A 24,377-nucleotide genomic window follows, 5' to 3' on the forward strand; every position below is an offset into this window, starting at 1 on the left:
GGTCACTCAGCACATCCCCTGGCTGAGAGGAAGGGCTGGAGGCAGCGTGCCCTTGGGTTGTGCCTCTACCCGTAGCACCCCAGCTGCCTCCTCATGCTGCCTAGCCCCTGGAGGCTCAGGGAAGAGGCTTCTGGAACAGGGGGCGGGAAACCCAGCTGTGGACTGAGCCGCTGCCTTCTTTGGGTGCCCTCAGCCTGTTGTTCAGCTGGCCTGTTTCTGGAGGCTCCAGTGTCCCCATCCATGGCCCATTGCTAGGCAAGCCCAGAGGCTGGGGGACAGGGGGCTACGGGGTATGGGGCCTGGGACACGGGGTCCCGGGGGAGCACACATGGACAGCTGGGGCCTGCAGGGAACACTCTCGTGGCCCTGGCTTTGCCAGGCCTGTTTCGGACGCAGCCGCCCCTGCTGGTCCCGTCTTCAGGCAGGTCTTAGCACAAAGCCTTCATCTTCTTCTTATTCATTAAACAATTGTGAAATTAGCAACTCATTTTCTACCTAGTTATTGCCCTTTGAAGTTCCATAAAAATCTGAACTCCATCTCAACTCCTGCGCTGCACTACATCAGAGAGAGCGAGCCGTGACCTCCGTCTGATGGGCTGTGCCATCTGGGTGGCTTGTCTGGGGAGCTGGGGAGCTGGGCCTGGGGTTTGCGGCAGACGAGCCTGGATGGCCCCCAGCCCTCCCTTCTCTGCCATCCACCCCGTGCCCGGCGGCCCTGGGAGGTGCAGGCCAGGGGCTGGCGTGCTCCGGGCTTCCGCAGCAGGCTCACAGAGGGCCGTGCCCTGTGCTCCACCCCGGACGGGTCCCCGGCTCTCTGGGCCTCGGTGGCCCCCGTCCCTGGCAGCACGCCTGCCTATGCCTGCAGCACCTGTGCCTGGAGCCCAGGAGGGCCCCTGGTGGTGGCGTCTCCCGCCCCCCCGCCCCCCCTGCGCAGGGCCCCCGGGCATGGGAACGTCGGGGGCCAGGCCCTGGGCCTGCTGCGGGCGTGCGGGCTCTGCTGATAGATGGGCTCATATCCCACTCAAATATGATGCCAGCAGTTTTTTTGTAGTTTGTCTTCCATTGCGGTAGTAAAGTTTTTAATTAGGAAAGCTAATGAGATCGATTAGTCATTAGAAGTGACCTCTGCACGGCAGGGCGGAGAGGGCTGTGTGTGTGGGCCTGATAACGCGGCGCCCGGGCCTCGTTGGCAATAAAGGCGCGGAGGGTTTGATTTGAGTGAAATGTGCCACAGGGAATACATCATGCGGAGAAAAAAAATTACAACCCTGGGAGTCTGTAATGAAGGGAATTAAACCCACATCCTATCTAAATAACATGATTATCTACACAAACCCTCCGCCAGCCGGGAGGAACGGCAGGCTGCTGCTGGGCCGGCCTTCCCGGGCGCCGTGCCGTGGCCTCGGGGCCTCGGGGCCTCTCGGCCTGCCCGCACTGGCCACTCTGCCTTTGCTCCCTGTACCCCAGCGTTGTGATCCCCGTGGCCCATCTCTGTGCCCTGTGCACAGACGCCCCGGGCAGCTCTGTCCGCGGACACTGTCACGAGCCCTTCCGCTGTCTGTGTCCACACCGCCTGACCAGGAGTGGCCTGCAGGGGGCAGGGTGCTGGCTGCTGGGGGGTGGGGTGCGGGCCTAACTGATGCCGCCCTGAGGGCACTGACACCCATTGGCCTCTTAAGAGAAGGTCCGCTCTGTCCCTTTGTCTTCTCCTAGAAACTATGGTTATCGGACACTGATTAGTGAAAACCTGACTTGAGGACAGGCCTGCAGTGTGCAGGGGCGTGTTACAGATCGTGCTGCCCGTCACCCTGAGCGCAGAGCCCGAGCCTTTGGGCATGGGGGCCGGGGGCTTCCTGGAGGAGGTGGCAGTGTGGTGCGTTCCAAAGAGGGGAGCAGAGTGTGCTTAGGAGGAAGGGGAAGAGGCTGGTGAGGCCCAGTGCCCCCAAGCAGGGATCCGGCTGCAGAGCCAGGGCTGTGTGGCTCTGGTGGGTGGGGGCAGCCCTTGAGCAGGGGCCATGGGCTACAGGCAGGGGTGCTGTTCAGGTGCAGGGGCTGCAGAGCTGGGAGGTCGCGGTGGTCGGAGGCGGTGGGGGTAGCTAGGGTCTGGGACGACCTAAGGAATCTCTTAGTTGGAACGAGGTATTATTGATTTTCTTTGGTCTATCTTTGCTTGTAAGACCTTGAAAATTCAATTCAGCAAACATTTGTCTACCGATGCCCACTGCATGCTGGGCTCTCCCCTGCGTCCCAAGTGTGTGTGGGGTGCCCAGAGTGAACGATCTGCTCACTTTGGTTGCTCAGCAAGACCAGGTGTCCCTGGTGACGCCATGGCGCCCTTTGCTTTTGCTGAGTTTCTTTTTTCTCCCTGACTCCCCAGAGCTGCTGCTTGTGGAGGGAGGGAGAATGAAGGGGAGACAGGGAGAGCCAGAGAGAAGTGGGGGAGGGGGCCTGTCCTGTGCGGGGGTGTCTGGTCCGGTCTCAACCTGCACGTGTCGTGACCCCGTTGGTGGCCTGTGGCTGTGGGTCCCTGCCGCACGTCGGTGACCAGAGCCGTGTCCTGCCCTAGCACTCTTTGGGCCACGAGGCCCCATGTTGACCCCCTGACGGGTGTGAGGGGCCTACACATCCCCCTTGGTCTGGCAGCAGGGGTAGGTGCTCTGGTCTGGGGGCACTTGGGAGGGCTCTGAACCTCGCCGTGTCCTGGCCTTGCCTCGTGGGTGGACGGGAGCCCTGGCAGAGGGTGGGGGGACACCTGGAGGAGGGGCTCTTTTGGCATCTGCACAAGGAAGCACAGTGCCACTTACCAGCCAGTTAGTTACTGGCTCTGTGGGTGCAGTGGTGCCCATGGGGTAGGCTTGTCCTTGCTTCAGGCCAGGAGGCGTCCCCCACGGTACACTGAGTTCTGGGGGGCTGGGCAAGCCTGGAGAGGAGGTTTGTGGGCCAAGGTGCTGATTCGGGGGCCTGGTGGTGGGCAAGAGGTGTCTTGGGTCTAGGGCTGTGGAAGATGATTTTTAGATGCTGTCCATAGACCTGTAACAGCTCCTCCCTGTGGGCAGGTAACAGGGAGGACCCCAGTCTGGACCAGTTTGTGGGTGCTGGGAGGGTGCATCCTTGGGGTCCTGGGGGGCAGGTAGAGGTCACGGAGATCTCAGGTCTGTGCTGTCACGGGAGTGGAGTGCCTGGCACTGGGCAGTTAGCATGGGGTCTGTGGGTCTGGTGCCGCCGTGTGCCTGCCCTGGTCCTGCCCTGCTCCTGCCCTGCTCCTGCCCTGCTCCCTCTCCTGGGCCATCCTACACTCCGGGCGGGCTCATCCGAAGGGTCAGGGGCCCACTCTGGTGCTGATGCACCACGTGCCTTGTGCTGGGGGCCTCGCCTGGCTCCCTTCCTGCCACCTGGCTGCCTGGCCGTGCCGCCCGGCGTGATGTCCGGGTCAGCTCCTGGTGCGGGTCTCTGGGACCGGGAGCCGCAGGCAAGCACGCGCTGCCGGGGCCCTAGCCCAGCTCCCGGTTGCCGCGCAGGCAGGTTGGACGGAGGAGCGCCTGCCCGAGAGGGGAGCTTCCTGGGAGGCTGCCGGCCGAGCGTGGGTCAGGGGAGGCTTCGGCGCCCGCGGCCGCGCCGCGTTCGCTTTAATTATCTGGGCAGTTAGAGCTGTATATTACGGGAGCCGGGCAATTAGGTCCATCCCTCGAAGCTCTGGAGAAATTGCCGGCGATCAGGCGGAGGGGAACTGGGGCAAAACAGATCCCTGTTAATTGCATGAAACATTCAGCAAGAAGAAAAGCTGTGGCGTTCATCACCCCGCAAGATGTTATGAAAACTGGTGATTAAATACATAAATCCGCGTGAGCATGTGGCGGGCGGTGCCCGGGGAGGGAGGTGAGCACTCTGCACCCCTGGCCCCCCGGGCCTGCCCGCGGTCCCCTCCTTGCTGCTCGCTGGAAGCTCTGGGCAGTGGGGCCAGCCCTGAGGCTGGGCGCTTAGGTCCCGCCTGCTGAGGGGCACCAGCCCGGGATGCTGCCCTCGTCGGCTGTTTCCGGGAGACTGGGCGGCCCGTTTCCCTGCCCGAGTCACTGCGTGTCCCTGATGTCTTGCATCTCAGGGCTCCAGGCCTAGGCCCAGCTCTCCTGCAGCCCTGGGCCACTGGGTGCCCTGGGGCCACGTGTGTGCTGTGGGGCGGGAGTGGGAGCTGCTGACCTCCACTGATCCCCTCTGTGTGGGTTTTCTCTTCAGCATCCAGCCTGCACACCCTGCGGACCCCTCCCACCAGCAAAGTGATCAAGACCCGCTACCGCATCGTTAAGAAGACCCCAGTGTCTCCTCTCAACGCCCCCCAGTTTCCTCTGGCCCTGCCCTCCTGGCGGGCACGGCGGCTCTCCCTGTCCAGGTAGGAGGCCCTCGTCCAGGCATTGCGGCCACGCCAGGAGCTGTGCCTGGGCGTCCTACAGGGAGGGACTTGCGGTCAGAGTCTGGGCCCTGAGCAGCCCTCTGGAGGCCATGGTCCCGCCTTTGCATTGACATACTGATTATTGGAGGCAGGAGATGAGGCTGAGGCCCTCTCTGTGCTGCCCCCACACAGGTGCTCCATGCTGGCAGCTTGCAGGGTGGGGGCAGTTCCCCCTTCTTTTCTGGGTGCCCCAGGCCCAGAAGTCAGAGGGCTAGCTGGGACAAGGAGCACTGGGGGCAGAAGTTGGGGGTCTCACTCATGAGCCTGCTCAGCCCTGGGGCCTCAGGAGAGACCCAGCATGAGGTGTGGCCCCTTCCTTTGATGAGGTGGGGGAGGGGTGACAGCTCTGGCGGGTAGGTGGGAAGACCCTCGCCCTCTGTCCTGTACCCCCTCCTTCCTGGGGGAGCTCCTGCATCCCGTAGGCTTCCACCTGGCTGCAGTGGGCGCTCTAGGGCATGTAACTTCGGCTGGAGGCTGTGGGGCAAGGGATCGTTGTACTCCCAGGGGCTGGACCACCTGGAGGCCTGGGCAGATGCTAGCCTACCATGAGCCCCCTGCCTACAGCGGCTGCCAGGCTCGGGGCCATGAAAGCAAGTGCCTCCTTCCCGCCCCTGGCAGGTGTACTGGGCGACCAGCCCTCGCAGGCAGGCGGCAGCATCCACTGCCCTCCTCCCTTACCACGAGGCTGCACTAAACTTGGCCCTGCTGCCGATTTTTCTGGAGGCAATAGCTGGAAGTATATTTTAAATTAATTTTACTGCACTTTTTGTAATATTTTTGTTTTAAATAGATTTATAAGTATCTTGGGGGCTATTTCTACAAATTTATGAAGATAATTTTCACTCTCTCGATAAGGTTAAATTTACACCTGCTATTTCCATATTAATTCACAGTGCTAAGTGGGTCTAATTTTCTTCCGTTCTCCTATCTAGTGAGCATGGCCTTTCCTAATGCAATTTCCCCCTCACTAAATCACTGTGATCGGGAGTCATGATCGAGCTAAATTAACTTAAATTAATTTACTTAATAAGAGCCCCAGATCATCGTGAATGAGGTTCAGATTTATTGATTCTTGCTCCTGCCTCCCCTCCTGCAGTCCGCATTCCAGCCTGCATCCAGCCCTGGCCCGGCCTGCCTCTCCCTGGGCATGTGGCAGGGGCTGGGGTTAGCTTTTGTCTCTGAGTGCCAAGGAGCCCCCGGGTTTGGGTTCAGCTGGGCCAGTTCTGAGCATGCTGGGCCTGCAGGGGCCACCGAGCAGAAACGGGTGCCAGGCCTTGTGGGGTGAGGGCTCCTGGGGAAGAGGGGTGCTGAGGGCGCCCCCTAAACAGTAGCCACCTTGTAACCAGTCAGAATGTCAAGCCCATAAGGTGGAGAACAGCCCAGGGGGCGGCAGGATAGGGAATATGCCTTCTCAGTTTCAGAGGTGAGGAGCAGGTGGGAACTGAGAGAGCCACGTGGGCAGGTATGGGTCAGGTAGATGGGTGGGCTGTGAGGGGAGGCAGCCTGATGCTGTGGGTGCTATAGGCAAGGCTGAGAATGGACAGGCCATCCCCGCATGGCCACTGCTCCTCACAAGTTCCTCATCCTAGCGGAGATGGGGCCGGCCAGCTGCCTCACAGGGAGGGCTGTGGTTGCCTGGGTGGCCCGGCCCGGGGGCCCAATTGTCTCTCTGCTGGGTGGGAGCAGCTAGGGGGTCCCTGCCCAGGATGGCTCTATGCAGAGCCCAGAGGCCCGCCTCTCCCAGGCCATGCTGGGTGCCAGACGGCTCACGTCCTGTAGTCCCGGCTTGTGCATGGTGGCTGCGGCTCAGGGCAGGTCCCCAGGTGCCCTGGCCTTAGAGCCCTCCCCGGGCATGCCTGTGTGGCTGAGTTCACCCTCAGGATGGCTGCACGGTAACAGGCCACATGTGGAGGCTTTTCTCACTGGGGTCTCTGTCTGCCCTGACCATTTTGCCGCAGGCATCCAGGACATATCCTGAGCACAGAGCCCTGGATTCTTGGGGAGCTAGGCCTTGGGCTTGGTGGGCCTGCAGTGGTGGGTGCTGAGGGCTGAGTGGCTTGGGTCCTGGGAAATGTGTCTGCCCGTGGGCCAGGCTTCCTTTGCCCAAGGTCACCTGGACCGTCAGGAGTGGCCACCTGCCAGCTGCCTGGCCTCACTGTTGGCTGCATACACCTGGGCCTGGCTTGTCGAGGCAGCAGAAAGGGCCTGTCTCCGGGCCCAACAGCCAGTCTGGTGCCCACCTCCCTGCCACCTTCAGCTCCATCAGAGCTGTTGGCTGCCTGTGTGTGGTCAGCGGGCCTCAGGGAGGCTCTGGCTGACTGGCCTTGGATGTGGCCTTGATCTCTGCGCCGTGCATCTGCAGGCTCTTTAGCTTTTCCCTGGGCAGAAGGAGGGATTGGGCTGGTGGCTGGGCCCAGGCGCCAGGGATCAGGGCCGCAGTGGTGAGAAAGCAGGACTTCCTGCCAGGTAACCAGCCTGAGCCCAGGGGCCCTGAGCTCTCCTTGGGCCTCCTGATCTGCACCCACCCCAGAGGGGAACACCCATAGGGGGAGCAGCAGGCAAACCCCAACAGTCCTAGAAGTTTCAGTCGGCAGTGTTGGGGGCTGGTACACACAGGTGGGAAGTAAGGCAGGTGACCCAGTGGCCAGGAGTGCCCCCGCTGCCATGGGGTGGCCCTGGATCCCACCCTCCCGCACACACTCACTGCAGAGAGGAAGCTGTTTGTGCGTGGAGCTGCTGCATCCCTGGGGAGCCTGGGGAGCACTGGTGAGTAGCCCGCGCTGTGGCCTGGGCAGGCAGGAAGGCCAGGGGACAAGGCTCTCAGCCCGGAGGAGCCAGGCGTGCTGAGCAGGGCCCTACAGCTAATGGCCAGTGGCCTTGGCAAGCCCCTGCCCTCCCTGTTCTGAGGGATGACACCTCTCATTGTGGTGGGGGGCTTGCCACACTCGATCCTGCGCCACAAGGGACCTGGCATTAGAATGACTGGAGGCGGCAAGCTCCTCCTGGGAAGGACACTTAACTGTGTGTGTGTGGGGGGGGTTGTCTGTGGTACCAACTACCACCCCCTGGCCAGCAGGCTCCTGGCCTCGGGCCACCTGGATGCAGGGCCAGCGCTTGCTGGCCTCAGAGGCTGTGGGCTGGATCGGTTTGGGACCCCCAGGGGGCTGGGCTGGGCCCCTGGGATCCCGTACCACTGCCGCCCAGCACAGCCCTGGGGGGCCGCAGAGGGTCCCACAAGCGCACCGGAGGGCTGAGGCTCACACTGAGCCAGGATTTAATGTTTTTGTTCTCAGATTTGTGGATTTGCCTGTGCCCTCGGCGGTTTCCAGCAAGTTCATTAATCTGAACTGAAGCTGAAATGTGACTTATATCCCTAAACTGCCTGTCACTTTTTTTCTCTTTCCAAATTCATTTGACGTGAAAGCGCGGAGTACACAGGAGCTGCTGTGCTTAAGCAGATGAGTCTGGAGGCCGCTCTGTCCCGACTACAAATGGTGCTGTCACAGGGGCTGCTGCGCGCAGGGCTGCTGTGCTTTATTTTATTTTATTTTTGTGTCTGTGCGGTAAATCTTAAGTAATCTCCGGGTGGTTTGACGAGGTTTGGGCTGCGATTTTGAAGGCTCTGAAATGCTTCTCCGTGGTGACATCTCATTAAAGAGGAATTCAGCCTGAGGATGGGCCGCATCCCCTTGAGGGTGGCCGTGGGGTCCTCTGTGCTCCCCTCAGCACCCCTGTCTGCCTGCCCCAGCTCTCGGGGTGTCATGGCACAGCTCCGAAGCCTGGCCCACCTAAGCAGCGGACGTGTGTTGTCTCTGTTCTGGAGCTGGACCCGTGAGGTCAGGGTGCTGGCACGGCGGGCTCCTGTCCAGGCTGCACGGAGCCTTCTCGCCGTGTCCTCCCTCGGCGCACACAGTCCTCGGGTGTCTCTCCTCCTTTTGTAAGGGCACCAGTACCATTGTGGGGGCCTCGTCCTGTTGACCGTCAAACCCTGAACACTTCTCAAAGGCCCACCTCCAGACACCATGCCTCTGCGGTTAAGGTTCCAGGAGGACTTTGGAGGGCACATTTGGTCCATCTGGGGAATGCCTGCTCCTCCCCAGACCTGCCCTGACCAGGCTAGTGGAACTGGGGCTCCCACAGCCTCCTGACCTATGGCAGTGAGAGGAGCTCTGGGTGAGCCTGCCCAGGAAGGTCCCTGCATTTCATGGCCAGCACCCCAGGCCCTGCTCTGTGCCTGGTGAGGGCCCCGCTTGGCGGTGTGCACGTGGGCCCCTCTTGCTCAGCCCAGGTCGGGACCTGTTACAGGGCTAGAGAGCGCCTGGTGCTAGGCGGCAGGGCTTCCCCACCTGTGCCAGGTGCCCACTCTGCCCACAGTGCTCTCCTCCCAGCAGGAGGCAAGCAGATGAGTGAAGCATGTACGTCCATGGGGTGCTCAGTGCTGGGAAGTGCTGAAATCTACCCAGGCTGTATGGGTGCTCAGGGATGCCCAGAGAAGGCCGCTCTCGGGGTGGGGCAGGTGTGGTCTGTGTGGCCATGTTTCCAGGGCCTTCCAAGGGGGCCTGGGGAAGGAGCCTGGAATGTCTTGCTCAGAGGGCAGGGGCCACTTAGAGGTGGTATTGAAGTTGGGGCCTGGAGCCCTGCTGCTGGGCTGGCAGGGGTGGGGGGGGGTGCATCAAGGGGCTGCAGCCTTTCCTCCCGGCAAACCCCTTCCCAGGCTGTAACTGCTGTTTAGGCCCAGGGCAGTGGCCAACCTTGATCTTGACCTGCCTGCATGTTCCTGGGGGTGCCCGCCTGCACCCTGCCTTCCCTCTGATGCGGAGCCCAGGAAGTCATTCACGGTGCCCGGCTACATCGAGGCCCCCAGCTGCCCCATGATGACTCTGCCGGGCGCAGCCTTTACCAACAGCCTGAGAAGCGTGCCAGGCCAGGCATGGCTCCCGCTGCCCATGAGCGTGCTGAGCGGCATGGCCAATGCAGCAGGATTTTGTTTTGTTTTTGTTTTTGTTTTTTAATTTTTATTTATTTATGATAGTCACAGAGAGAGAGAGAGGCAGAGACACAGGCAGAGGGAGAAGCAGGCTCCATGCACCGGGAGCCTGACATGGGATTCGATCCCGGGTCTCCAGGATCGTGCCCTGGGCCAAAGGCAGGCGCCAAACCGCTGCGCCACCCAGGGATCCCTGCAGCAGGATTTTGAATTGGTTCTTTTTTTTTTTTTTTAATGAAGTAGATTTTATTTATTTATTTATTTATTTATTTACTTACTTACTTACTTACTTACTTACTTACTTATTTATTCGTGTTTATTCATGATAGAGAGAGAGAGAGAGGCAGGAGACACAGCCAGAGGGAGAAGCAGGCTCCATGCAGGGAGCCCGACACGGGACTCGATCCCAGGACTCCAGGATTGCACCCTGGGCCAAAGGCAGGCGCCAAACCGCTGAGCCACCCAGGGATCCCCTTGAATTGGTTCTGACAGACGTGTCCACTTCGAGCTGAGAGAGCTGTCTGGCTGCTTCCACACGGGTGCTGGGGTCTGGGTGTGGGAGACCCACTCCGGCGCCGGCCTACTCCGTGCGGCAGGCAGTCGGGCCGTCCTGGTTTTCTGTCAGACACAGGGAAGGCCTGGCTTGGATGCATGTGGGGCTCCATCTGCCTGGGTATGCCCGTGGAAGAGAGGGCGCTATCTCCGTAGGGCGAGAGCGGTCGGGAGGAATGCCCAATGTGCGCTGCGGGGACTGCTCTCTGCCCCCCACGGGGCTTTCCTTGCTGGAGTCGGTGGTGGTATGTGCCTGTGTGGACGACCCTCAGGAACGGCCTGTCCTGTGGGCCCTGGGGAAAGCCTGCTGCCCACTCTTCTGCTCGGTGGGGACCAGAGAGCCCACGGGCCCCTGACCCTCTCCAGCCACGGAGGACTGGGTGGGGGCATCACCATCCACACTTGGGGTTTCTAGAACTGACTGGGATGGCCAGACCTGTGTGAGGTGAGGACCTACTGCCAGGGGCCACGGGGGGTGCCTGGGGCCGGGGCTGGCGGGGTGACCTGAGCCACACTAGCCCCCCGGCCCCTGTGGCTTACCTCCGTGTCCCCTCCGAGGGCAGTAGGGAAAGAGGGGAGCCACCCATCTGGTGTGGACCATGCAGTTTGGTTGTTGACATCCAGGTCATGAGCTCTGATGACACAGTGACACTCAGTGCAGGGGGCTCCTGAACACACTAATGGGGACTTCTAGGCTCTGCATGCTGTGGGAGATGGCCTTTGACCCTGGCTCGAATTCGGGGGTAGTGTGGTCGTGGCTCTTCACTGGGTGGTCCTTGAGCCATCTCTCCCTGTTCTGGGCTGTTGAAGTGCAGGTCAGTCCCTGGCAGGACGGGGAGGCCCCCAGGTGGTGGCACTAGTGGCTCCTACCTGCCCTTTCCCTTCTCTGGCCACAGCTTAAGGTGTGTGGAGGATGCCTGTGTGGAAGCTGTGGCCCAGGAGGGGACAGACCCCGAGGAGGCAGCTGCTCACCTGTCCCCGGGCAGCAGGCCTGGGAGCTGTGTCCAGCCGGGCCTCTCTAGCTGTGGATCTCGCCCAGGCCTGGCGCTGGTGAATGGGGAGGTGGCCGCGCATGGCGGGGTCTCCTGGCAGAGGAAATGGCATGCACAGCGCAAAGCCGGAGGGGTGGGGTGAGCAGGCTCAAGTGCAGAGGCTGGACTAGCCTGGGCGATGCGCGATACCCCGGAGCCCATTGGGGAGCCTTGGCTCGGCAGTGCTGGGCAGGTGGTGAGTGACCCTGGCCCAGCTTCCTCCGCAGGGCGTCCGGCCACGCAGGACCTTGCAGACCACGATACTACATCTGTCCCTGGCCGGCCTGGCAGACGGTCGTGGGGTGTCTTGCCTTTAAGTTCATCCCGATACCCTTTTGTACTTATGGGAAAGTTCAAAAAACTGTATTCTTCGCCTGAGTTCTCTGGCTGCTTGTACTTTGCCTCTGTGCTGTATCATTTTCTCCCCATCTATTCCTGTACAACCATTTGTGTGGAAATTGGAGACTCGGTGCCCCCTGACCGGCCGCTGCGTGTGGTCCCCCAGGGAGACCAGGGAGTGCTGCCTGGAGGCGGAGCTGGCTGTGCGCCCCCTTGGCCTCTGGGCTCTGCGTCTGTTCGGAGGCCGGGAGCCTGGAGCCGGCCCTCAGCCTTGCTCCGACTTTGCCGCCCCTGAGTTTTGGAGAATGGGGGCCAGGCGCTTCGTGCAGCGTCCATGGCCAGGAGGCCTGCGCGCCAGGAGACTCAGTCGGCCGGTAGCAGGGCTGCCGTGGGAGCGCGGACGGCCCCTCCCTGCGGCCTGCGGGCCTGGCGTCTGGCCGGAGAGGCCTGTCCACCCTGCGCGGGGCGCTCTTCCTCGCTTGGCTGCCCCCGCACCTTCTAGACCCTTCATGATTTCCGACCCTCACCTGCCAGGATCCACTGTCCCTCATCCCCCACCACATTGTACATTCCTTGACTTATTTCTGGCAGCGTGGAGTTCAGGGGTTTCTGTTTTATTTTATCCTACAGCCTGTAGTCTGTTACTGTGATTCATCTGGATCCTCACTTTGGGCCGCCCCCGGCCTGTGGAAGCCCCTTTGGGTGGCCTGGGTCCTTTGCACGTGGCTCCCTGTGGCTTCCAGGCTCACCTGGAACTCTCTGTCCTTAGCTTGGAACTAGCCCACTGCCTGCAGAACCCGGCTCTTGGCTCCACCGTGTCCCCCACAGCCGAGGCTCTCGTGGCCCTGGGGTGACGGGGGGTGCATGCGGGGGGGTCCTGGTTGGGGCTGTGCATCTCTGCTTCCAGGCACCCTTGAGGCAGTCTTTGCACACGCGGCTCTCTCTGGATTGCAGAGCTGGCGTGCTCGCTGATACCGTCGGTTCCGGTTCTGCGCTGCTGCTTCCTTCCTGCGGGGGTGTGGCTCCTCCCCGTCGGGGGACACCTGGTCCCTCACCCTTGGCGTGTGCACTTGCTGGAGCCCCACATTCGTTTACATCTAGTGACATGCTGGATCCGAGTGTGTGGCTCAGCCTCGGTCGTGGTTGAGACGTTCTGTTGCCGAGTGTCCTCATGCTCGCCCCGTTGCCAGCCCATAGCCAGCATGTCCGTGCTGAGGGTCTGCCCTGAGGATTTGTTGGGCTTGATCTGGGGCGTCACATGCGTGCAGCTGCCCCCCCCCCCCCCCCCCGCGCCAGCACTTCACTTTTTATTGCCGAGTGGCTTCCGTGGTTTGCCCACACACGTTTATTAGCTCTCTCCTCGATGGACGCATGAGTTATTCCACTTTGGATCACCGTGGAAGACGGCAGCTCACTGTTCCTGCCCGGCCCCTGGAGACCAGCATCCTCTCCATGGTGCGTCCCCAGGAGGGGGGGTGCGGGGACACCAGAGGTGCGTGTCTGACTTCCCAGAGCAGAGATGCCCCTCTGTCCCCATCACGGCGCTTGGTGTTCTGGTTTCTCTGATTTTCACACTTTGCCTGTGGCGGCACCTCGTCGTGATTTCGTCTTCGTTTCCCTGACTGCCTGTGGGGTGGAGCACACACTCGGGGGCCGAACCTGGAGCTCCTGAGGGAAAGCCTGGCCTTTCTAGGCCACTGTGGTCCTGTCCGGGGGGGTTCAGGCTCCTGTTTGGGGCTTTCTGACAGGGCACAGCAGCTGGACCCATCCTCCGCCTTCACTCACTCATGTCCCTCGCTGGCCTGGGGCCCTGGCCTGGCCAGAGAACAGCTTTTCCTCTGGACGTGGGGAGCACCCATCGGCCAGCACCTGTCCTGTCCCCTCGCTAGGTGAAGAGGTGAGAGCAGGAAGTTGGGCCTGGGGGTGGCAGAGAGCGCGGGCGCTGACTTGGTGCCGAGGCTCTGGGCCTCCGAGCTGCTGGGCCCTGGGCAGGTCCTGGGAGAGAGCCCGTGGGGGTGACCCGGGCCCCGCCCGCTTCCCCGTGCAGTGCTGAAGCAGGTCTCCTCCGGCAGGTTTTTTAGAATTTTATTTTATGAGAACAGGCGGTTACGGCTCCCCAAGTGCTGTAAAAGTTAATGTGATGGCCTCCCTGCGCCTGTGCTCATTTTTATAATTTTTTATTTTATGAAACAGGACAGGGAGCTTAGTGACTTATTACTATTCATTTCGTTTCAATGCAGTAAATATTGATTCAGTTGGGGGTTTTCAATTTAAACCACTCGGCGATTATATAAAATATTACTGGCCTCTGAAATTATGCTTACCGATCCCTTCGGCTGCTCATTAAGGAAGGAGTGCAATTGTAGGTCCCTTTGCCTTCATCATTCTAATAAATGGGCTGAGGTGCGTTTCTGCTCGGGAGGTGCCACAGAAACTGCTGGCGGGGGCCTGACAGCAAGGATGCAACTCTTAATTTGGAAGTCGGTTCAAAGCGCGTCTGCCTTATTTATTTATTTCTGTGTCTGTTTGAAGCAAACGGGCCTTTCAGCTGTCAGCAGCCCCGTGGCAGCAGGGCTGAGCGGGTCCTCCTGAGGCCCGAACACCTGCCCGTGCTCCTTGGCAGAGTGTGGGGAGGGGCCAGGGCTTGGTGGGAACACGAGGCCCTGACCCCTCACCCCCTCAGTGGAAGGGAAGGGAGGAGGACCAACCTCGCCGTGGCCCCGTCGGTCCCGATGGGTGCCGAGGCCAGGACACGGTCAGAGACACCTGCTGTCACTGGAACCTCATCCGGAAGATAGGGACCTTTTCCAGGTGGTAGCACCCAGCCTACCTGGCAGAGCTGGCAGAGCTGGGCCTGGGATGCAGGACCCTGTGGAGTGAGGAGAGACCCCTGAGTGCCAGGATCTGGCTGCTATACTGGCCGAGAGGGGCCCTGCTGCCTCCCTGCGGTCTGTGTTCACAGTCAAACACACCTGCCCAGTGTCAGGTGGCACATTGAAGCCTCTCCCAGAGCCCCTCTGGCATCAGGCCCTCGGGACCCTAGCAACAGGCCAGCTAGTCCCTCTGGGTCCGGAGTCTGTTCACACCTTCGGTCCCTGTCCCCGCCTGTGTGGACACCTCTGGGATGGCTCCGTGTAATGATGGAGGGCAGCGAGGGGGTCAGGAGTGAGGGCGAGGAGCCCCTATGGCCATCGGGCCCTTGGCTGTGGCGGGGGCCAGGATGGAGCTGACCTAACATCTCCTGTCAGCCTGAGCCCCTGGCCCGTCCTCCTTGGTGATCATGTGGCCCCGTGACCATTGCCCCCCCCCCCCGATACTGTTTATGTCACTGCCTCCCTGCTGGCCATGGGGACTGCAGGCATCTGGCCTGGGGTCATAGGCATCACAGCCACAGCCTGTGTAGTGAGAGCATGTTGGGGTAGCACCCAGGCTCCGTCTGTGAATGGCATGGGAGGGGAGGGGCCCTGGGATGGGTGATGCCCTCGTGGGAAGGGAGGGGACAGACACCTGCTCGTGCCACCTCAGGCTGGGCCTGTGCATCAGGTAGGGATGCTCACCTCCCTCTGGGGGCTCCTGGTGTCTGTCCCAGAGCCCATGCTGGTAGGGAGGAGGCCCTGGGGGGGTGGAGCCACGACTGGGCCCAGCAGCCCCTGGGAAGGCCAGCATGCTGTGCCGTGCATCCCCTCTGGGACAGTCTCCGTCACCGGCCAGCCCCCTGGCCTTGCGGGGCTCACGTCTGTGACTGTGTCTCTGACCCTCGAGCCTTTGGCTGCCCCGTCCTTGGTCTGTGCCTTGCTGCTTCTGTCACCGCCGCCATGTGTCTGGGTTTCTCGTTTCTGCTCTCTCTGTCCCTGGCTCTGCACAGACACGTGTGTCCTCCTGTCCTGCTCCTGTTGCCTGGCACTCTGTCCGTTAGCGGAGCTGCCGTGTGTGGAGCCCCCGCATGCTGGCTCCTCGGGCATGCTGCGGGTTCCAGGAACAGGGTTCCCTCCTTCACTGGGAAGCCGGGAGAAGCGGGTATCGGGGCTCTAGGGCCTGTGTGCACACAGGCCTCAGCAGTGGCCCAGGGCAGGTTCCAGCCCCCTCTGGCAGCCATCCTGCTTCCCGAGCCACGTCCCGTCCCTGACGTGCATGGGCCTTGGGCCATCTGCCCCTGGGCGGCCGTGCTGGCAAGCTTGTGTCCCCTTGCCTGGGCCAGCCTGTCTCGCCTGCCGTAGCACGCTGTGTCTTGATCCATGTGACGTACAGACGACTTCTTTGTCCTTTGGGAGTTGGATTGAGTGGCTGAGGCCTGCCAGGCAGCTTTCAGGCCAGCCCGTTGGGGGAAGCAGTGGGAAAGGGGCCAGGCAGGCAGGTGCCTCGCCCAGGCCTCATCCTTGGGGGCAAATCCCAGGGGGGACAGGACCTTGTAAGAGCTGCCACTGCCACGGCTAAACCACAAGCCATGGTGTGGCCTCCTGTGGGCCAGTGGCTCACGGAGGAAGAGATCCATCGGCCAGGGGTAGGTGTTTCATGACAAAGTGAGAGAGAGCACATGTGTCCCTTTGGTTTGCCAGAGGGAAGCTTCTTCTAGAAGCTAGCAGGACTATTGTGAAGGAAGCCTCAGGTTTTGTTAAGTTTCTCCCTGTGGAGGGAGCACCCGGGTGGCTCAGTGGTGGAGCGTCTGCCTTTCGCTCAGGGCATGACCCCAGGGTCCTGGGATCGAGTCCCACATGGGGCTCCCTGCATGGAGCCGGCTTCTCCCTCTGCCTGTGTCTCTGCCTCTCTCTGTGTGTCTCTCATGAATAAATAAATAAATAAATCTTTAAAAAAATAGAGTTTCTCCCTGTGGAACTCTGGGGAGATTGCCCTCAGGTTGTGCCTGGGCCCCCTGGCCACAGCTGGCCAGCACTGTGGGCCCTCCTGTGCCAACACTGGTGACCCCAGATGTCCCTGGAGATGAGGAGCAGAGGAAGCTGAAAATATTGCCTCTGACAGGAAGAAATAAAATGTCCTTGTCGCCCAGTAGTACCTGGGTGCCTTACACAATCAAACAGCGTTTTAAATACCACTTTTATCCTGGTTTTAGAGGGAGTAGTAAAGCATCGCTCAGATAATCAATATCGTATTTAACTCTTTGCATATATCAACCCTTTAGGCTGCTCTTACCCCAAAACATGATTCTCCTCTCAGGCTGGGCCAGGGCCTCTGAAGGCGGGTGCAGGAGACGTTACTCCAGGGTTGGGGAGCCTCCCAGCTGCTGAGGACCGTGCCGGAAGGGCCCCTGGCTGCCTCCTCCAGCATGCGCCCTGCCCTGTGTCACCTGCAGGTTCTCTGGGCGGTTCCAGAGGTGCTGGGCCTTGGCGCTGGTGTCCTTCCCTGTCTGGTCCTGGTCGTGGCGCTGCCTACCTTCCTCTGTACCCACCTCCCCACCCCTCCCGAGGGTGGTGCGTGGCCTCAGGGATGGCTGGGTGAGCCCCGCCTCCACCGGCTCTCCTCCCTGGGGCCTTGGCTCACCCTCATGGGCTCCGCCCCGGTGGGAGCTGCGGAGCCGGCTGCGGGCTGTCCATTCTGAGGCTGAGGCTGCGGGGCGGCCAGGGGATGGTGGGGCTGTCTGAGAGGTGCCTTGTTTTCGGTGTTACGTCTTGGGTTGGGGAAGGCCGGCGGACCCCTGCCTGCCCTCCCACAGCCCCCCCGTCGCTGGCCTGGCCCCACGGCCCCACGGCCCCACGGCCCCACGGGCCTGCAGCGCCGGCCCCAGGAGGGAGTGCTCTGGCTCTCCTGTGACTTTCCTGCAAGTCAGCAAGGTTTCCCCGGCTGCCCCGCCCACTCCCCGGAGCGAGGAGCCCCGGTTTAATTTGCGGTTAGATGTCTGTTAAGATTGCGTCCACTTCCCAAGTCAGCACTTAATTGGCAAGCACTTGATTTAACAGCGTGGGAGCCTCCACCGGAAAAATGGCCTGAATAAATCACCGCCTGACGCCAGAAAATAGATATAATCTCAGCATTAACTACATTAATAGTAGCAGGAGCCGAATTAAGAAAGCCATAAAGCATAGGCGGGGGAGCATAAATTACGGGAGCGGGTCCCCTAGGCGGGCCTGGCCGGGGGCGGGGCAGGCGGCAGGAGGAGGTCGGCCGGGCCCCGCCCGCGCCCCGCCCGCGCCCCGCCCGCGCCCCGCCCCGCTCGCCCCAGCCCCGCCTCCTGCCTCCTGCCGGGGGAGCCACCTGGTGCGGGCAGGGCCTCGGGTGCGCGTCAACGCCCTGAGTCCGGGGGAGTGGACCCCGCGGGCTGGTGCCAGACTCAGCCGCCACCCGCACCCTGCTCTGCAGACTGGAAGGCTTCTTGGAGGAGGTGACGTGCCAGCTGGGCAGACACAGCCTGATGTCCCGGTGGGACCCTCGGGCCCTGGCAGTTGAAGCTGTGCCTCTCCATCATCGTTTTGTTCAGCCCCCTTCTGGGTGTTGGGGCAGGGCCCAGCGGTCACCCCCGCAGCCCTCCCAGCCCTCGCAGCGGCCACTGCCAAAAACTTTGCCACAGCTTCGTGGAGGAGAATGCTATCCAGTTTTGATTTATTTTCATTCATATTCTTTGTCAAGTTCAACATTTTTTATGTTTACTGTTCGTTTGCCTTCGGCCTGTTTCTTACAAGTTCGCAAGACCCTTGAGTATTCAGGGTGTCACCCTTTGTTTTATCAGAGACGATCCATTGTTTCTCAGCTTGAATTTTGCCTTCCAGTTTTGTGTATGAGGATTCTCAGCGGACCTCTTTGCTTTTCTGCGTACTCCAGTCCGTCAGTCTTTTAAGACTTAGTCTATTGATTGTTTAGAACAGCCTTCCCCACCCCAAGGTTATAGGAGCTCAGTTATATTTTCTTCTAGTGCTAAGGTTTTGAGTTTTGCATTTAAAACTTTAATCTACCTGGAATTTATTTGGGGATGTGGTATAAGATTAAAGTTCAAATTTAATTTTGTTTGATAGTTATTTGGTTGTCTCAAGGCTTTTTCCATTATTTGCAAATGTCACCTTTCTTGCGTGCAAGTGCTCGTCCCGTACCCTGCTTTCTGCACAGATCTTCCCCTTTGATTTTCCTTTTGCAAAACAATCACAGTTTGTATCTTCAGTGATCATTCTATGGATTTTTTCTTTTGTCAGCCCCCCCACCCCCCGTCAGGCAGGGGGTTTCAGGCAGATCCAGCCCTGCCCCCGAGTCTCCCTCGGGTGCCCCCCAGCACCCCACCACCCCACCTCATCCCACAGATGACCACTGCTCTGGCCTTTGTTGGTGTAGACCGGCTCAGCCTCGGGTCCTTGAGCTTCAGTGAATGGAATCGTACAGTTGATCCCGTCTGGTGTCTAACCTCATTTACTCACCATTTGTTAGACCGAATGGTCTAATGTTCGCCCTGCCCCCCGTGGGGCTGTGTGTGGAGATGGGGCCTTCCCAGATGTAAGCAAGGTTAAATGAGGTCTCTGGAATGGGGCCCTGATCTGATAGGGTTGGAGTCCTAGGAGCAGAGGAAGAGACCCTGAGCTCTCTCTGCAGGCGTACAGAAGGAGCCCCTCGTGAGGACATGCACGGGGTGGTACCTGCCCGGCAGGAAGGAGAGGCCTTGTCAGCAAGCAGCTGTGCTGGCTGCGTCTGGGGTGCTGTCCAGCAGCGCGAGCTGGCCGAGACCCCGAGATTGCCCAGGTCCAAGGGGGTCACTGTGGGTAGCAGTAGCCTGTACTTTGCCCTCGAGGTGTGGGCAGTTCAGTCGCTGTGCTAAATGACACATTGATGGGAGTATTTCTAGTCTTTGCCGCTCCCTTGTCTTGTGGGGCATCTCGCCCACTGACTTGGAGCCCTCGTTGCTGTGGACCTGCTCCATCGGAGGGTGGGGGGTGCTGCACCGCAGCAGTGAGGCTGGCGCCCACCGTGACTGTCCTCAGACGCACGTCCTCAGCAGGAGAGCGCTCTGGCCTCCCGTGGCCTCACCGGCACCTGCTGCTCCCTGGCTGTAACCATGCTGCGGGAGTGTGGTTTGTTTTGTTTTTTATAGAGGGGAGCAGGGTGTGGGGATGGGCAGGGGGGTGGAGAATCTCCAGCAGACTCCACGCCCGGTGTGGAACCTGACGTGCGGCTGTGTCTCACGACCCTGAGATCACGACCTGAGCTGAAGCCAACAGTGGGACGCTTGACCAACTCACTGCCCACGCACCCCAGAGACGTGCTTATTGACATGAGTGCTCGCCCTGCTAGCGTCCAGGGGACTGGAGACAGTGCTGTTCCTGGACCCCAGGTCCTTACCCCTGGCCTGTCTTGTCTTCATTGCTTCTGAACATTTGTTTTTCCAGGTGAACGTTAGAAACGTTGGCTCAGTTTCTCAGCCTTCCCCAGCCGATCAGCCTCCAAACCGGCCGAATTGCATTTTATTTTCTCTCCCCCCGGCTGCGCAGGGACCTGCCAGCCCGTGGCTTCTGCACGGCCGCTGGGTGCGCCGACCACGGGCTTCCGTCAGGGTGAGTCGGTGCTGCTGTTCTTTGGATGTCGCGGCCGGGTCTTGCCGGGTCCCGGAAGGGTGCTGACTCTGCGGGGTTCTCACCGCGAGCTGGGCTGTTCACCTTCGGACTCTCGGGACCTTTGAGTGCTGAGCCCGTGCCTTTTCCTGCTGTCTGTGCCAGCTGCGTGGCTCACTGGGGACACCAGTCCCTTTCTGGGGGAGCCGGGCCACACGTGCTATGTGGTCCACTCTGCAAGGTGGTGACGGGGTGGGGGCCCCTGGCTCTTCCATCCCCTTGCTTGGTCGTCTCCTTAGCATGATGAGCGCCAGGACTCATGCGTTCTGTGTGGCTCTTGTTACATTTTCACTTTGTCACATGCCTCTGGTGTGAGCCGCCCTCCTGCGCCCCTCAGCTCGACTCTGCAGATGCTAGGGCCCCTTCATGACTGGGCAAGCGTGCGTGTCCTAGGGCGTCTCCAGAGGGGCAGGCGTAACTCGTGTGAGAGTTGGGGGTGAGGAGGGTGTGCTGTGGCCACGGGAGGGGGGCTGTGGTGCTGGGAATGATGGAGCTGGATGGTAGGGGGTGAGGCAGCTAGGGCCCCCTGCCTGGAACAGTGGAGTGGGCACCGGGGACCAGAGAGGGAGGGCGGAGCGGCTGTGTCTGGAGGGGCCAGGCCCCGCAGACATCCTGGTTGAGAGCACAGGTGTGAGGGCAGGAGCCTCCACGCAAGCAAGAGGAGGCCTTTTGAAGGAGGCCAGGACACCGGGCTGCTCACTGGGGCCTTGAGAAGACCTGTCCCGAGGGGAGGATGGCAGACATTGGCTGCCAGAGCTCAGCAAGGGCCCCCTCTGGCCTAGGTCTCAGGGGCCCCCACAGGGAGGGCACAGGAAAGGGGTCGCTGTGTGGACAGTGTACAGGCAGCAGGGGGTGTGAGGAGGCCTAGCCCAGCTCTCACCAGGGACACAGGCTGGAGGTGGAGACTACCTTGGCAGGTCCAGCTTTGAGGAGGGAGCCTTGGGGAAGTGTCCCCAGGGCTCAGAGGTACAGAGCTCGGGGTCTGGAGGCTGGGGGTGGGGGCTGTGGAGAGAGGGTTGAGGTTCAGCGTGTTTTGAATGTCCCTGGGGGTGACCTTGTTCCTGGGCTGTTGTCGGGAGGGTGGTGGACAGGGTGGGCCAGGCGGCTCACACAGGGCTCCCTTGGGGACTGTCAACCAAGGAGCCAGAAGCCAGCTGGGGTCATGACCTGCCAGGTCTTCCCAGAGAGTCGTGGGAGGAGCTGAGTTCTGCTCCTCCGTGGGCTCGTCCCTAGTCCCTAACATGTAGCCTGTGCCAGATGCAGTTGTGGGGACAAGGGCCACTTCAGGGCTGGAGGAATGGTCAGTGGGGACTCGCTGTGCACAGTGAATAGGGGTGAGGGGGGCAGGGGGGTGCTGTCCGAAGAGAGAGAGGGAGAGACATTGGGGGTGGGCAAGGGAGCAGAGGTGGGGCCAGCCCTGCCCCTCAGTAGCTGCCTTGGCGCCAAGGCTGAGAGCCCAGCCCGGAGGGTGATGCCCAGGTGCAGGGGATAGAGGGCCCTGTCCCGAGCGGCCCAGCCCGGGCGCCTGCCCTCTGCCCCGACAGCTGAACCCTGCACCGTGGGGCCGCTGAGGCCCAGTAATACGTGGTGTTTGCAGCTAACGTACAGAACACCAGTAGCTGCAGCTGAAATGGATTTTTAAAAGTGTCATTTTATGGAGAATTTTACTTTCCATCTTGTTGTTTATTAGGCTCTTAAAGGGAAAGCTTGTAATGCATCCATTGATCGAAATACCAATTGAATAGATGTGAGCACATAAAACAGTCCCAGCCCCTCATAATGGAGCCGCGGCATTTGTAATGGGGGCACAGCACAATTAGTGTTGCCCGCCAGCGTGCTGGCTGGCCAGGGACGTCCTGAATCACTTCTGCTAGTACCTGGGGAGCCATGGGACGGGGGGGCGGGGGTCCCTCGGGATGGAGCGGCAGCCTCAGTGCTGAAGCCTTCGGGTGGCCCTCCAGGTTAGACCCCACCCCCACCCACCCTCCAGGGCCACTATTAGGTGCTTGGCCTCCACTGTGGGCATGTCCTGGCCCAATGGCAAGCCCACCCCCAGGTCACCCAGCCCCCGAGGCCTCAGCTCCCACCCAGGCCCATAGTCTCCTGTGAGATGTGCCCAGGAGGCCGAGCACTCAGCTCGCCCCTGCACCAAGGTGGCCCGAGTCCAGGTGGGAGGTCAATACCTATAGCCAGCTGCAGGGTGATGGCCACAGCCGGGCGTGAGCCCCAGCCCTGACTCAGCAGGAGCGGCGGGGCGGTCCCCTGGAGCTGGCTGTGGGCCACACCTGGAGGAGCCAGTTGTGGGGGTGGAGGAGAGTCTTAGGAGAGCAGGTGGCCCTGGTCGTCCTGAGGCCTGTGCCTCGTGTGGGGTCCCCGACCACTGAGCCCTGTTTCTGAGACTCTTCCATTAGGCCTGCACTTTGGCTGTCCTCTCCCCTCCCACCCTGCTGGTCCTGCGTGGGCCCCCCTCCCTGCAGACCGCCCCGCGTCGCCAGGCCCCTGCCCCTGCACCGGGCATGGGCTGCGGGCTGACCCCCGGCAGCACATGAGGGTGCACACCCACGGCCTCCGAGCTGAGCTGAGGTGGCGCCCGTCAGCGTTTCCGTGGAAAGCCCACTTAAGCACTTTGCAGCCTGTCACGGTGGCGGCTGAGCCTGACCTACTTGGGATTCGCTGTGCAGAGCCGCCTCCCCCGGGCACTCCGCTTCTGCTGACGGCGCACTCCCCGCTCGCCTCGAAGCTTCGCAGAACCGTGCTCCATTTCCTGAAAAATGCTTCCCCGGTTGTTTTCTCTGCTCCCCAGCCAGCCTGCCCACCTCCTGCACGGTCACCACGGCTTGCATGGCCTGACCTAGAGGCTGCTGGGTCCTTGGCCACGCACTGACCCTGCCCAGCCAATGGGGGTTGGAGGTCAAGCTCTGGCCAGGAGCCCGGCCGAGCCCCTCTGCTAGCAACTGCACCCGCGGCCTTGGGTCTTGTCACCCACAACCTGTGCTCCCGCAGCCCTGGACAGTGGCCGTAGCCTCCCAGCTTTGGTCTACCCACCCACTGCGTTCATGCCCCAGGGTCTTTCCAGGGGTCCAGGCTCCATGTGCATCCTCCAGCAGTGTGTTCAGGCCGCTCTGTTCCCGGAGCCCCTCCTGCCCCTTCTGCCTGCCCTGGCACATGTGTCCTCTCTGCGTCTCTCACCTGACGTGAGCCCCAAGAGGACCCCATGCAGCACCTGGCTCAGGCCAACAGAGCCCCCATACACCAGCATGGCCTTGGGTCAGGGGCACCGCAGTAAACTGCCCCAGCTGCTCCAGGGTGCCTTAGTGCCCTGTGCCAGGGCTGGGGGCCTGTGACAACGAGCTGCGGGGGGCGGGCATAGGGGAAGGCGTCCTGAGGACCTGACGTCTGAGCCTAATCTTGGGATGACCCCCATAGTAGGCATAGGGTCTGCACGTGCAGAGGCCCCTGCAAGGAGGCACCACAGCACTTCCTGGGAAGCAGAGCTGTCCAGTGTGGCGCTGGAGTCCTGGCCTCCGGAGGGCGCGTGGGGACAGTGGCCCAGGAGGGCCTGACAGCCCAGCCTGCGGGGTCTCCTCACAGACCTCCCCTCGAGGGGTGTGGGGGCTGCTGCAGAGTGCGAGTGGAATGTGGACAGAACTGGATCCCACGTGCTGTTCAAATCAGCCAGTGGGACAGGGAGGTGCAGACCCCTCTCCAGGGAGCTGTGAAGCAGGGTGGGCCCCCAGCCTGCCTTGGGAGCGAGAGCTTCGGTGTGGTAGGTTCCGTCGGTGACTGCAGTCGCTGGCTGGGTGGGGGTCCCCAGGGAGGGGAGGGGACAGGAGGGGTCTGTGTGGAACGCAGGAAGCAGACAGTGTGGACATGCAGGGTCCAGGAGCTGTCCCGGAGGGGCTGGGAGGGACCCCCCGCAGACCACCTGTATGCCTGATGGTTCACTGTGGCCACCGAGTCCCGCTGGTCCTGCCTGTAGGTCTGTCCCGGTCTCTCCAGGTCCACATGGCCTGTGATGGGAGCCTTGGGACCGGGTACCCTGTGCTGTGTCCTCAGGACGAGCTAGTGGGGGCTGCTGTGCAGGGCGGCCTGCGTGGGGTTTGTGTAGAGGTGCCATCGCCGACGCCCATGAGGAGGCCTGGGCATCCAGGCCAGCTTCCAGTTTGGGACTCCCCTACCCAGGGCCCCCTAGGGACTGGGGCCACCTCCCTTGCCCCCCGCCCACTTGCACCCGCGTGTGCCCTTGGCCAGGAGCGAACCTCTCCCCGGAGTTGACCCGAGGTGGCCCAGGGGGCTGGCTGGCCTCAGCCCCGGGTCGGGGGAGCAGAGCGCGGCACCTGCTGTGGGGTGTCGGGAGGGGAGGGGCTGCTGATTGGCAGGTCCCGCTCCCAGGCTGGGCAGGGCGCCGGTGCTGCTGGTGCAGCTGGCACAGCTGGCACAGCTGGGTTTGGGAGCGGTGGAGCCTGGGGCGCCTCGGGGCCCGC

General features: G+C 61.5%; 1 protein-coding gene across 1 annotated transcript in view; it reads left to right on the forward strand.

The window, feature by feature from the left end:
* The window catches only part of ZC3H3 (zinc finger CCCH-type containing 3), an 86,356-nt gene that overhangs the window by 31,107 nt on the left and 30,872 nt on the right, over positions 1-24,377 (forward strand). The window contains exon 4 of the mRNA XM_041769286.1: positions 4,231-4,384. Coding sequence (XP_041625220.1) covers positions 4,231-4,384 — 154 coding nt within the window. The remainder of the gene's footprint in view (positions 1-4,230; positions 4,385-24,377) is intronic.

The sequence above is a fragment of the Vulpes lagopus genome, chromosome 9, assembly GCF_018345385.1.
Source record: "Vulpes lagopus strain Blue_001 chromosome 9, ASM1834538v1, whole genome shotgun sequence".
Lineage (NCBI taxonomy): Eukaryota > Metazoa > Chordata > Mammalia > Carnivora > Canidae > Vulpes > Vulpes lagopus.